The sequence below is a fragment of the Dendrobates tinctorius genome, unplaced genomic scaffold, assembly GCF_039654945.1.
Source record: "Dendrobates tinctorius isolate UK_male_01 unplaced genomic scaffold, ASM3965494v1 ptg000113l, whole genome shotgun sequence".
NCBI lineage: Eukaryota > Metazoa > Chordata > Amphibia > Anura > Dendrobatidae > Dendrobates > Dendrobates tinctorius.
This window is the reverse complement of record NW_027361781.1, coordinates 15762824-15774581: the sequence shown is the minus strand read 5'-3', so window position 1 is coordinate 15774581 and position 11758 is coordinate 15762824. Positions and strand designations below refer to the sequence as shown.

The 11758-nt window shown below is 50.5% G+C and overlaps 1 protein-coding gene across 1 annotated transcript in view; it reads left to right on the top strand.

Moving 5' to 3' along the window:
* The first annotated feature begins 1966 nt into the window (after window positions 1-1966).
* The window catches only part of LOC141101014 (aquaporin-7-like), a 49491-nt gene continuing 39699 nt past the window's right edge, over window positions 1967-11758 (top strand). Inside the window, exon 1 of the mRNA XM_073589805.1 lies at window positions 1967-2221. Within this exon, the coding sequence (XP_073445906.1) occupies window positions 2114-2221 (108 nt within the window). The 5' untranslated portion in view covers window positions 1967-2113. The remainder of the gene's footprint in view (window positions 2222-11758) is intronic.

Here is an 11758-nt window from a genome sequence, read left to right as displayed (position 1 = left end):
CAAGTGTCAGTGTCATTATCCTGTACCCCAAGTGTCAGTGTCATTATCCTGTACCCGAATTGTCAGTGTCATTATCCTGTACCCCAAGTGTCAGTGTCATTATCCTGTACCCCAAGTGTCAGTGTCATTATCCTGTACCCGAATTGTCAGTGTCATTATCCTGTACCCCAAGTGTCAGTGTCATTATCCTGTACCCCAAGTGTCAGTGTCATTATCCTGTACCCGAATTGTCAGTGTCATTATCCTGTACCCGAATTGTCAGTGTCATTATCCTGTACCCCAAGTGTCAGTGTCATTATCCTGTACCCCAAGTGTCAGTGTCATTATCCTGTACCCGAATTGTCAGTGTCATTATCCTGTACCCCAAGTGTCAGTGTCATTATCCTGTACCCGAATTGTCAGTGTCATTATCCTGTACCCCAAGTGTCAGTGTCATTATCCTGTACCCCAAGTGTCAGTGTCATTATCCTGTACCCGATTTGTCAGTGTCATTATCCTGTACCCCAAGTGTCAGTGTCATTATCCTGTACCCCAAGTGTCAGTGTCATTATCCTGTACCCCAAGTGTCAGTGTCATTATCCTGTACCCGAATTGTCAGTGTCATTATCCTGTACCCCAAGTGTCAGTGTCATTATCCTGTACCCCAAGTGTCAGTGTCATTATCCTGTACCCGAATTGTCAGTGTCATTATCCTGTACCCCAAGTGTCAGTGTCATTATCCTGTACCCCAAGTGTCAGTGTCATTATCCTGTACCCGAATTGTCAGTGTCATTATCCTGTACCCCAAGTGTCAGTGTCATTATCCTGTACCCCAAGTGTCAGTGTCATTATCCTGTACCCGAATTGTCAGTGTCATTATCCTGTACCCCAAGTGTCAGTGTCATTATCCTGTACCCGAATTGTCAGTGTCATTATCCTGTACCCCAAGTGTCAGTGTCATTATCCTGTACCCGAATTGTCAGTGTCATTATCCTGTACCCCAAGTGTCAGTGTCATTATCCTGTACCCCAAGTGTCAGTGTCATTATCCTGTACCCCAAGTGTCAGTGTCATTATCCTGTACCCCAAGTGTCAGTGTCATTATCCTGTACCCGAATTGTCAGTGTCATTATCCTGTACCCCAAGTGTCAGTGTCATTATCCTGTACCCCAAGTGTCAGCGTCATTATCCTGTACCCGAATTGTCAGTGTCATTATCCTGTACCCCAAGTTTCAGTGTCATTATCCTGTACCCCAAGTGTCAGTGTCATTATCCTGTACCCGAATTGTCAGTGTCATTATCCTGTACCCCAAGTGTCAGTGTGCTGTTGATTTTAGACTCCAAGAATGATCTCATGGCGGGATCCTCCACAGACTTAGATTTGTATAGTTAGGCTGTATGCACACGATGCAGATTTGCAGCGGATCCGCAGATTTTACCGCGCAGAAACGCTGCATATCCACATTGTGATGTACAGTAGCCTTAAAATCAATGAAAAAAAAAAAAACGCTGTGCAGACACTGCGGATTTTTCCGCACGGTTTTCCTGCGGTACAAAATCCGCAGCATGTTACTTCTTTTGTGCGGTTTTCCATCTCCCCTGTCACCAAATCCGCAGGGGGAAAACCGCAGTGGAAAACCGCACAAAAACCGCTGGATAAATGTAAGAAATCCGCAGGAAAAATGCAGGTCATTAGACCTGCGGATTTCTTCCATTCTGCACGGAAAAATCCGCAGGGCTAAAAAGTCCGTCTGCACTCAGCCTAAGACGCCTGATACCACTGATCACACGTGGTCGGCCAGGACCAGCAACTCTATATTTATACTTGTGCTGGATCCAGGAGGGAGTGATCAGATTCTGTCACCACGTTGTGTCATTAGAAATGCTTCCAAGTTGTGGAAAGCCTTGTGTCTCTGTGAATAGAAGGAGCGTTGAACCTTGGAGCTATCAGGAGCGGAGGGTGGAGCGTTACCGCCTGATCAGCAGATTGATTGCACTAATAATTTTCCTTCCAGTAACTCTTTAAGCAGCGCTGGGTCTTCTCTGCCGCACGTGTCCCAGTGTTTAACCAACACTGCAAGTAGGTATCAAAGTATAACATCAGTTCTTCAGCCGCCGCAGCGCCAGGCGTCACCATGAAGACTGGGAGCTTCATCGCCAACAAGATCCGCTCCGCTATATCTATCCGCAACCACTGGGTGCGAGAGGCCATGGCAGAGCTGCTGTCCACATTCATCATGATGGTAAGAAGCACGGCATCATTATCTCAGGGAACCACATGGTACTACAAGGCAAAAAGTGCTGCTGAGATGGCGTATCTAAGCCTGTCATGTCTGATGCTGTCTGATGAGAGAGTGTAGCAAAGCCTAATTGTATGTGATACTGTCTCCTAAGGCCTGTTTCACACTTCAGTTTTCTGGCGTCAGTCACAAGCCGTCATTAGCAGAAAAAAACGGATCCGACGGATTGCCGGTGTATCTAAGAATATTGTGCGTGATACTGTCTACCAAGCTGGTGTATCTAAGAATATTATGTGTGATACAGCCTGAAGAACCAGTGTATCTAAGCTCATTATGTGATACTGTATTGCTGAGCTTGGGTATCAAAGCCTATCACTTGTCATTCTGTATGATGAGCCAGCGTACCTAAGCTTACTGTGTGAGACACTGTCTATCAAGTTGGTGCATCTAAGCCTATTATATTTGATATAAGCTCGTGTATCTGAATTTATGATGCGTGATGATGTGCTGCTAAACCGATGTATACAAGTTTCTCCTGTCTAAGGAAGGCACTGTAGCTGCATATAACACATAGTATTGTTTCAGGCAATGTATCCAAGTCAATAGGTGTGATACTGTCCTGCTGAGCTGTTATATCTAAGCCTGCCATGTGTAATACTATCCAATGACCTTAGTGTGTTAAATCCTTTGATGCATGATGAGCTGGTGTATCTGACCCTATAACATGTCTGCTAATCAAGTATATCTTTGCCTATCATGTATCACACTATCTGCAGCACTACTCTACCTAAGATGTCGTATCTAAGCCTGTTATGTGTGATGAGCGATTGTATCTAATCCATGTATGATACCAAACTACCAGTGTCAGACTAAGGCTGGGGTCACACTAGCGTATGGCATCAGATACGAGAGCATCGGATACGATATGCTAAGCGGGAGGCCAGTGTCATGCGACTGTGCTCCGAGCTTCTCGCACAGAGAAGTTCGGAGAACAGTGTGGAGAAGGCGGAGAAATTAATTTCTCCATCTCCTCCATTGCCAGAGTCGGCGCATATCGCACATCACTGGCAGGATATCCAAGTGATGTGCGCGGTGTCACTCGCACCCATATGCTCATATGGGTGTGAGTGCACCGAGACTCAGCCGAATGTGATCAGCTCATATATTGTATTTTTCGGACTATAAGACCCACCGGACCATAAGACGCACCCCAAATTTTGGGGTGGAAAATAGCAGAAAAAAGATTTTTATGAGATGGGGGTCCATCTTATTGTCCGAATTTAAGGTATTTTACCTGAGGGCCAGTGGTGGTAGATCAGGGTCACAGGAGGCATGGTCCCTTCCTCAGGAAGCCAACGGTGGCAGTAGTGGGGCAATGCTGCAGTTCCGGGGTGCGATGCTGTGGGTCCGTTGTCAGCGGTGAGGCAGAGCACCAGAGCAGGGTCCCTTCCTCAGGATACTGGCGGCAGGAATGTGTCCACGGCGAGTGCATCACCGATTCCCCTGCGGCCATCTTCCTGAAGCCGTGGGCCACTGAAGGCTTCAGGAAAATGGCCCCCGGAGAACTCAGCGGCCATCTTCCTGAAGCAGATTGTCGCCGAGACTTCAATCTGCGCACACGCGGCCTCCGGCGGCCATTTTCCTGAATCCTCCGGCGGCCCACGGCTTCAGAAAGACGTCCGCAATGAAACGGTGATGCATTCTCCGTGGATACTGAACAGCAGCGTGGACAGCGGACAGCAGCATGGACACATTCCTGCCGCCGACATCCTGAGGAAGGGACCCTGCTCAGGTGCACTCCACACCGCCCACCTGCTGCCCCAACCCACTGGTAAGCCTGCGTTCGCACCATAAGACGCACCCCCCATTTTCCTCCCAAATTTTTGGCATAGTATGTGAAGGAAGATACGTGTCACTGCGCATACTGCTCTAAGTGCTGAGAGGGTTAATAATAACCTATGTTATGGGCTGGTTTTCGTGGACCTTCATAAAGTGGGTGGGCGGAGGACCACCTGTGAGGTCAAGGTCATGTGACCATCACATGGGTGTTAAATACCTGACCATGTGAGTCAGTGGGGTGTTGTGTAAAGGGAGAGCAGGAACTCCCACATAGCTCCTAGAGGAGCTAAAGGAGTGTTCGGGATAACTGCAGGTAAACCCTGCAGGGAATGGACTCATAAGGACTATGTTTTTGTTTGTTTTACTGTTATGCCAGCAAGGCTCTGTTTATTTTGCTGGACCCTGCCAAGGTTTATGCCATCCTCAATAAACCAGCAGGTGATTCTCTACCAGAATGGTTCCTGTGTCTACCTGAGGAAGCAGCCAACTGTGTCAATCCCTTTACACGTGGTGTTTTGAGTGCGGGCAGTGTTCCAGGAACAAGCTTGGAAGAGCTTGTGAAACATCTTGTCCAAGTAAAGCAGCAACATCAGCTCGCCAAGCGGCACAGTAGGAGACGAATAAGCTGTTAGCATGTAGGAGGAGCCGTCCCCGCTGTGTGTCCGTGTTGGAACCAAGGGGGCTGTCACCAAGGTTCCTAGGGAGACTGTTTCCGGGGGACAGAATTAGAGGACGGGACATAGAGAGTTTCAGAGAGGTTGGGGGAGGAGCCACTATAAAAAGGACTGAGTACGCCAGGAGGAGTGAGTCAGCAGAACGGGAGAGGAGGAGGAAGGAAGCCAAGACGCGCCAGAGAGCCAGAGCAAAAGCCAGAGCCAGAGCAGAGCGGGGAGAGCAGTGACCAGAGAGACTGCAGGGAGACTCACAGTGGACAAGTGTACAGCAGGGAGACGACACCGAGCTGTCCAACAGAGAGACAATGCCCGGCTCCGCCCCGTGGGTGTGGCCCGTCCGCTCCCGCCCGCGGCAGCCGCCGCCCGACTCCACCCCGCGGGTGCAGCCCGTCCACTCCCGCCCGCGGCAGCTGCCGCTCGACTCCACCCCGCGGGTGCGGCCCGTCCACTCCCGCCCGTGGCATCCGCCGCCTGACTCCACCCCGCGGCTGCGGCCTGTTTCCGCCCGCAGCCGCCACCGCCCCACTGCAGCCTGCTGCTGGGGCCTGCCCCTCGCCCTCAGTGGGACTCTCCGCACAGCCCCAGGCTGCGCCCGCGGCCTACCAACCGCCACTCCACATAACTGCGGCTCGCTGTGGTCTCCTTCATCCCGATAGCAGGCATAACCTCGCTGCCCTCACGGGGGATTGCTCCGCCAAAGGACTCGCCTAGGGCCTGTTGCGCCCCCACCTCGCCTGGGTGTAGGAACGCCCGAAGACGTCACCAGATCCTCGCCGGTTGGGCCCAGCGGCTGCAACACCAGAGCATAGCCGAACAACACTCCGCCGGACATCACAAAGATAAGTGACACATTGGAACTAAGGACCCGCAGTCGGCCATACCGCGGCCCTATAGTGACCGGCCTTTGCCGGGTTAGTCGTGTTCGCATTATCAGTGTATTCTTGTGATTGGTCCCTGCGAGGACAATTATTGTTAGCTTGTTTCTTGGTTGTTCAAGACAGCCCCAAAGGCATCTATAGATCTAAAAGTTACACCTTAAAGCCCAAACCGTCTCACGCCTCGTCACTGCATCCCCCGTACCTGTGATTACTACAAGCACAGCATCTTCAACACAAGCTGCAGCAGCAGCGACAGCAGCAGGATGCGCTAACACGGCAAATGGAGCTTCTCGCAGAGGTGATTTGTGTAAAGTCGGCGGTCTCCTCTCCATCTCCAGGTGATGAAGCGCACCTCCTAAAAGCCGTAAGATGAGCCTTACAGAAAATGACCACGGGGGATGACGTCAAAGCCTTTTTGACTGTGTTCGAGCGGGTAGCGGAGCATGAGAGGCTACCACCAGAGCAGTGGACAGAGGTGCTGGTCCCATATTTGACTGATGAACACCAAAAGGCGTATTACGACTTAGCCCTCCAAGATACTAAAGAGTATGGCAAATTAAAAAATTAAATTCTGGCACGCCTGGGAGTGACAATGTCTATAAGAGCTCAGTGAGTCCAATGCTGGGCGTATGCTGGCGACAAACCTCCACGCTCCCAGATGTTTGATCTGTTGCACCTGGTTCAAAAGTGGCTGCAGCCAGAGACTTCCACTCCAGCCCAAATGGTTGAGCGTGTGGTGATGGACAGGATTGTCCACTCCCTCTCCAGGCAAATACAGACCTGGGTTACCCAGGGCGACTCCCAGAATGCAGATAATTTGGTCGGCCTGGTTGAGAGATACCAACTTGTGGAGAAATCCCTAGGGAAACCAGACCTCATTATTTCCCCATACTGAGGGTTAGGAGTCACCTAAGCCTATTATGAAGGAAGTGGTCTGTTGGTGGTGTCACAATTCTGAAAACATTGCAAAGTGATGCAGGAGCTGGGTAGAGTCCTCCAGATTGCCCAGCTACGAACCTCCGTTTACCATCCGCAGACCAAAAGGCTGGTAGAGCGCTTCAACAAGACCTTGAAGACCATGCTCAAGAGGGTCGTTGAGAAGGACGGATGGGACTGGGACTATCTACTCCTGTTCTTGCTCTTTTCTATCAGAGAAGACCCACAGGCCTCCACTGGCTCCTCGCCGTTCGAGCTCCTGTATGGCCGACATCCACAAGGGCTACTGGACATCGCCAAGGCAACGTGGGAAGCCGAGGTCACACCCCACCGGGTGTCATTGAGCATGTCGCCCAGCTGCAAGCAGGATGGCACACGTAATGCCTATCGTAAGGGAACATCTTCTCCAGGCACAGGAGGCCCAAGCGAGGGCATACAACCCAGCGAGGCTAAAGCAATTCCAGCCCGGGGACCTAGTATTAGTGCTAGTACTTATCCCTACGGCGGAGAGCAAATTTTTGGCAAAGTGGCAAGGCCCATATGAGATAGTGAAAAAACTCGAGGACGTGAAATACAAAGTACACCATCCCGGTCGCAGGAAGCCGCACCAAGTATACCATGTGAACCTACTCAAACCTTGGCGGGACCATAAACGGGTGGGAGCTCCTTGCCTGGAGGCCTGTCCAGAAGCCAAGATCAAGGGGATAGTGATTGCTGAGATGCTAACGCCAGCCCAGAAGCAACAATGTCAAGAACTGCTGCAGCGGAACCATGACCTGTTTTCGGAGATGCCAGGGCGCACACAGGTCGTGGAACACGATATGTTAACAGCCGCATGTAAGGGTAAACCTCAAACCCTACAGGATCCCCGAAGCACTCCGGGGGATACTCTCCAAGGAGGTTAAAGAATGCTGGACCTCGCGGTGATAGCGGAATCAAAAAGTGTCTGGTCAAGTCCCATCGTCCTCATACCGAAGCCCAATGGCAAAAGACAGTTTTGTAATGACTACCGCAAGCTCAATGTGGTGTCCCGTTTTAATTTGTACCCGATGCCCCGCGTGGATGAACTCATTGAGTGACTGGGACCCACTGGTTACATCACAACCCTCGACCTGAAGAAGGGGTACTGGCAGATCCCCATGTCCCAGAGAGTATTCTTGATGCTGGATGAGTCTTTTCAGTACACCAGGATGCACTTTGGACTGCAGGGGGCCCCAGCTACCTTCCAGAGGGCAATAGATCAAATCATGGCTCTACATAAGAAATATGTCGCAGCCTACTTGGATGACATTGTCATCTTTAGCCCTTACTGGAGCTTGCACCTGCCCAAGGTACAGGTGATCCTCGATGCATTGAGGAAAGCAGGATTTACCATAAATCCAAAAAAGTGTGCCATAGGGAAGGAGGAGGCCAGGTCCTTAGGCTACATCGTCGGGAGAGGCAAGATCAAGCCCCAGCTGAATAAGATAGAGGTAATCCAGAAGTGGCCACAACCGCTTTCCAAGAAACAAGTGATGGCGTTTCTTGGGATTGAGGGGTATTACCGGTGATTTATCCCGAACTTTGCCATAATTGCCACACCGTTAATGGATCTCCTTCTGGGCAGCAAGTCGACGATGGTGAAATGGACTCCTAACACAGAGATGGCGTTTCAAGAATTCAAGCAGGCTCTGTGTAAGCACCTGGTTCTGATTGCACCAGACTTTAGTAAAGAATTTGTGGTCCAGACTGATGCTTTAGAGGTTGGGTTGGGAGCTGTGCTGTCACAGGAAATAAATGAAGAGCACCCCATCCTGTACTTGAGCTGAGAAGAACTACGCCATAGTTGAGAAAGAGTGCGTACCTATAAAGTGGGTCGTAGACATCCTGAAGTACTACCCGCTAGGTCGTAGATTTAAGTTAATATCGAACCATGGCCCTCTGAGATGGTTGAGAGACAAGAAGGGTAACAACGCCAGGGTGACTAGGTGGTTCTTAGCCCTTCAGGACTTCACGTTCCACATAGATCATAGGCCAGGGAAGTTACATGGCAGATGTTCTCTCCCAAATTCCCACTCTGATATCTGAACGTATCAAAACCCTCGGCTTTGGGCAGAAGGGAGAATATGTGACAGTGTCACTGGCATAGTATGTGAAGGGTGATACGTGTCACTGCGCATACTGTGGTCAGTGATGTAAAACCACAGTGTTTTTGCCTCCAGCATGCTCAGTGCTGAGAAGGTTAATAGGAATGTTATGGGCTGGTTTTAGTGGACCTTCATAGAACGGGTGGGTGGAGGTTCACCCTTTCTCTACATGCAGAGTCCTGACAAGACCTGTGTGAGGTCGAGGTCATGTGACCATCACATGGATGTTAAATACCTGACCATGTGAGTCAGTGGGGTGTTGTGTATTAGAAGAGCAGGAACTCCCACATAGCTCCTCGAGGAGCTAAAGGACTGTTCGGAAGAATTGCAGGTGGAATATTTCATTCAGAGATATCTAGGATGTGGTATTTTAATGTTCCTTTTATTTTTTTGAGCAGTGTATATACACTACATATACATGTGGCGCCCCTGAGGCTTCAGTCACCACAGAGATACTGCACCTTCTCCTAAGGTGTAGTGCCCCACCATCCAGGTAAGGTGGGAACTCCTGACCACGCTCCACACCTGCATTCCACACACAGGATAGTTCAGTGGGGCCACCTAACAGCTTTATGCTGGGGGTTAGCAGAGCACCCCTCGTGGAACCCTGCTTCGTAACACGAGATGTGCTGGGAGGCGGGTGGAGTAAGATGATACAAAAGAGTGGAAAGAGTGAAAGTTAGTTAGTTGGTTAGAGGAGAGAGAGGAGGGAAGATGGGTGTCTGAGGGACGTGCTGCAGCAGGTCCCAGTGATCTGGGCTGCTGGCACGAGAAAGACCACAGAAAGAGACTGATAAGATTGATAACCTAACCTTCCATAAGAGAGAGAGAACAGATCGGAACGAAGATTAGAAGGACGGTGGGAAGCAGGTTGAGAAAGAGAGAGAACCCTTCCAGTCCAAAGAGCGCAAAGGCCGGGGCCCGGTCCCCAAGGTTGATTGGATCTTTATGTCTGGCAACAGACACCGGAGGAGTAGTGAGCCGCTAACGCCTTGCTCCCATCATAGACTTGGGACACAACAGCAACTGAATGGAGAGCCGGGACGCAGTGGGGAGTCCCCGAAGCAGGCTACAGCTGTCTGTCATACAAGTAAAGACTAGGAACACCTAGAGAGAGGCATTCCAGGGTAACTAAGTACTGGAGTGCTTCGCACCTAAAGGCGCATTGGAGGAGTCGTTCAGTAAGGTACATGTTGGCGGAGTGTGGAAGGGAGAGTCCTATCCTGCCTGGAGGTGGCTGGAGCCCTGACCTGGAGAACACAGTACGGAGGCAGGCAGGTGTGTGAACTGCAAACAGTGAGTAAAGCTTTGGAACCGCATACTCTGGTGTCCTCCAGTTATTCCAGCACCACTACACCTGGGAACCAGCCTCCATACCATTCTGTGCCATTCTGCACCTCTCCTCATCCATTGCACCTACACTGCCCTGGGACTACAGCTCCACCTGTGGGGAGCTATACCATCTCTGCTGCACCACACCATCAGTCCCAGTGGATCTGTATGCAGCATTGGCTTACCATCTTACTTGCCAAACACCACGGGTAGCGTCACAAACTATTCATATAAACTTTAAAGGCCCCGTCACACTAAGCGATCTCGGTAGCGAGATCGCTGCTGAGTCACAACTTTTGTGACGTAACAGCGATCTCACCAGCGAGATCGCTGTGTGTGACAGCGATCAGCGAGCGGCCCCCCTGCCGGTATCGCTGATCGCTGGAAGAAACCTCTGGACATTTCTTTGGTCGCTGGTCTCCCTCTGGCCAGCACGCATCGCTGTGTGTGACAGGCGGGAGACCAGCGATCAGCTGTAAAAAAATAATAAAAAAAAATAAAAAATATAGTTATTCTCACCTTCCGACGTCCCGTTCAGCCATCCTGCCTCTCTCCACGCTCCGGTCCCAGTGATCCTTTGCACGAATGAACGCGAGACTTTGTTATACCTCTAGACCGTGACATCTCGCGGTCATTCTCGCAAAGGATCACTGGGACCGGAGCGTGGAGAGGCAGGATGGCTGAACGGGACGTCGGAAGGTGAGAATAACTATATTTTTTATTTTGATTCTATTTTTTACAGGGATGGCCAGCGATGCCGGGCGCTCGGCATCGCTGTGCTGATCGCTGGTGAAGCTGTCTGTAACAGCTCACCAGCGATCACATAGCAACTTACTAGCGATCCTGACACCTTGATATCGGTGTCGGGACCGCTGGTAAGTCGCTTAGTGTGACAGGGCCTTAACACCATTAACATCACCGCCATTGATATTGGGCGCCCAGGGCCACGGACCGGGTCACCGCTGCTGTGACACATTCCCGCCTTGACACCGGCCTGGTACCGAGGGTGTGCGAGGGCGACCCATACAGATACAGGCTGGTGACCGGACGATCTATGTACACTACATACACAGATACAGGCTGGTGACCAGATGATTTCTATACACTACATACACAGATACAGGCTGGTGACCGGACGATCTATGTGCACTACATACACAGATACAGGCTGGTGACCGGATGATCTATGTACACTACATACACAGATACAGGCTGGTGACCGGATCATCGAGCTTTACATGAATATCTGTTGTGAACACTTTGGACCTGACTTCTGACTTTGGGCTCTCTCTGGTGGTTGTTGTGGGTAATGGAGCTGGTCGGGTTGACCGAAGTCAATCACCTGAAGAGGATGATTGGAGGTCAGGTGTTACAGACTGGGAGGATTTAAGTGAGCAAGTTTCCCTCAATTGTTGCTGGTGATTTGGTTTTCTTCCTGTGCATTTTGAAGTCCGCTTGCCCCCTGCTTGGTCCTGCATCGTTCAGATAAGTTATTTGTTTGCTGTAATCTTTTTGCATTTGATTCAGTTTTTGCATTTCTCTGCTTTGCTGTGTGGGTTCAGCATTGTTCCCAGCTGGGACTGATGCTGGACCCCGTTCCATATGCCACAGCTTATGTCAGTCTGTTCAGTATTGCTAATCCCCTGTTATATCAGTATCTTTTGTTTTGCTTCCAGTTCACATCAGAATTCTGATCTAGTGGGGGATAAGTCGTGTGGCCTCAGTATTTTTGCATATCAGACGTGTTGGATTTTT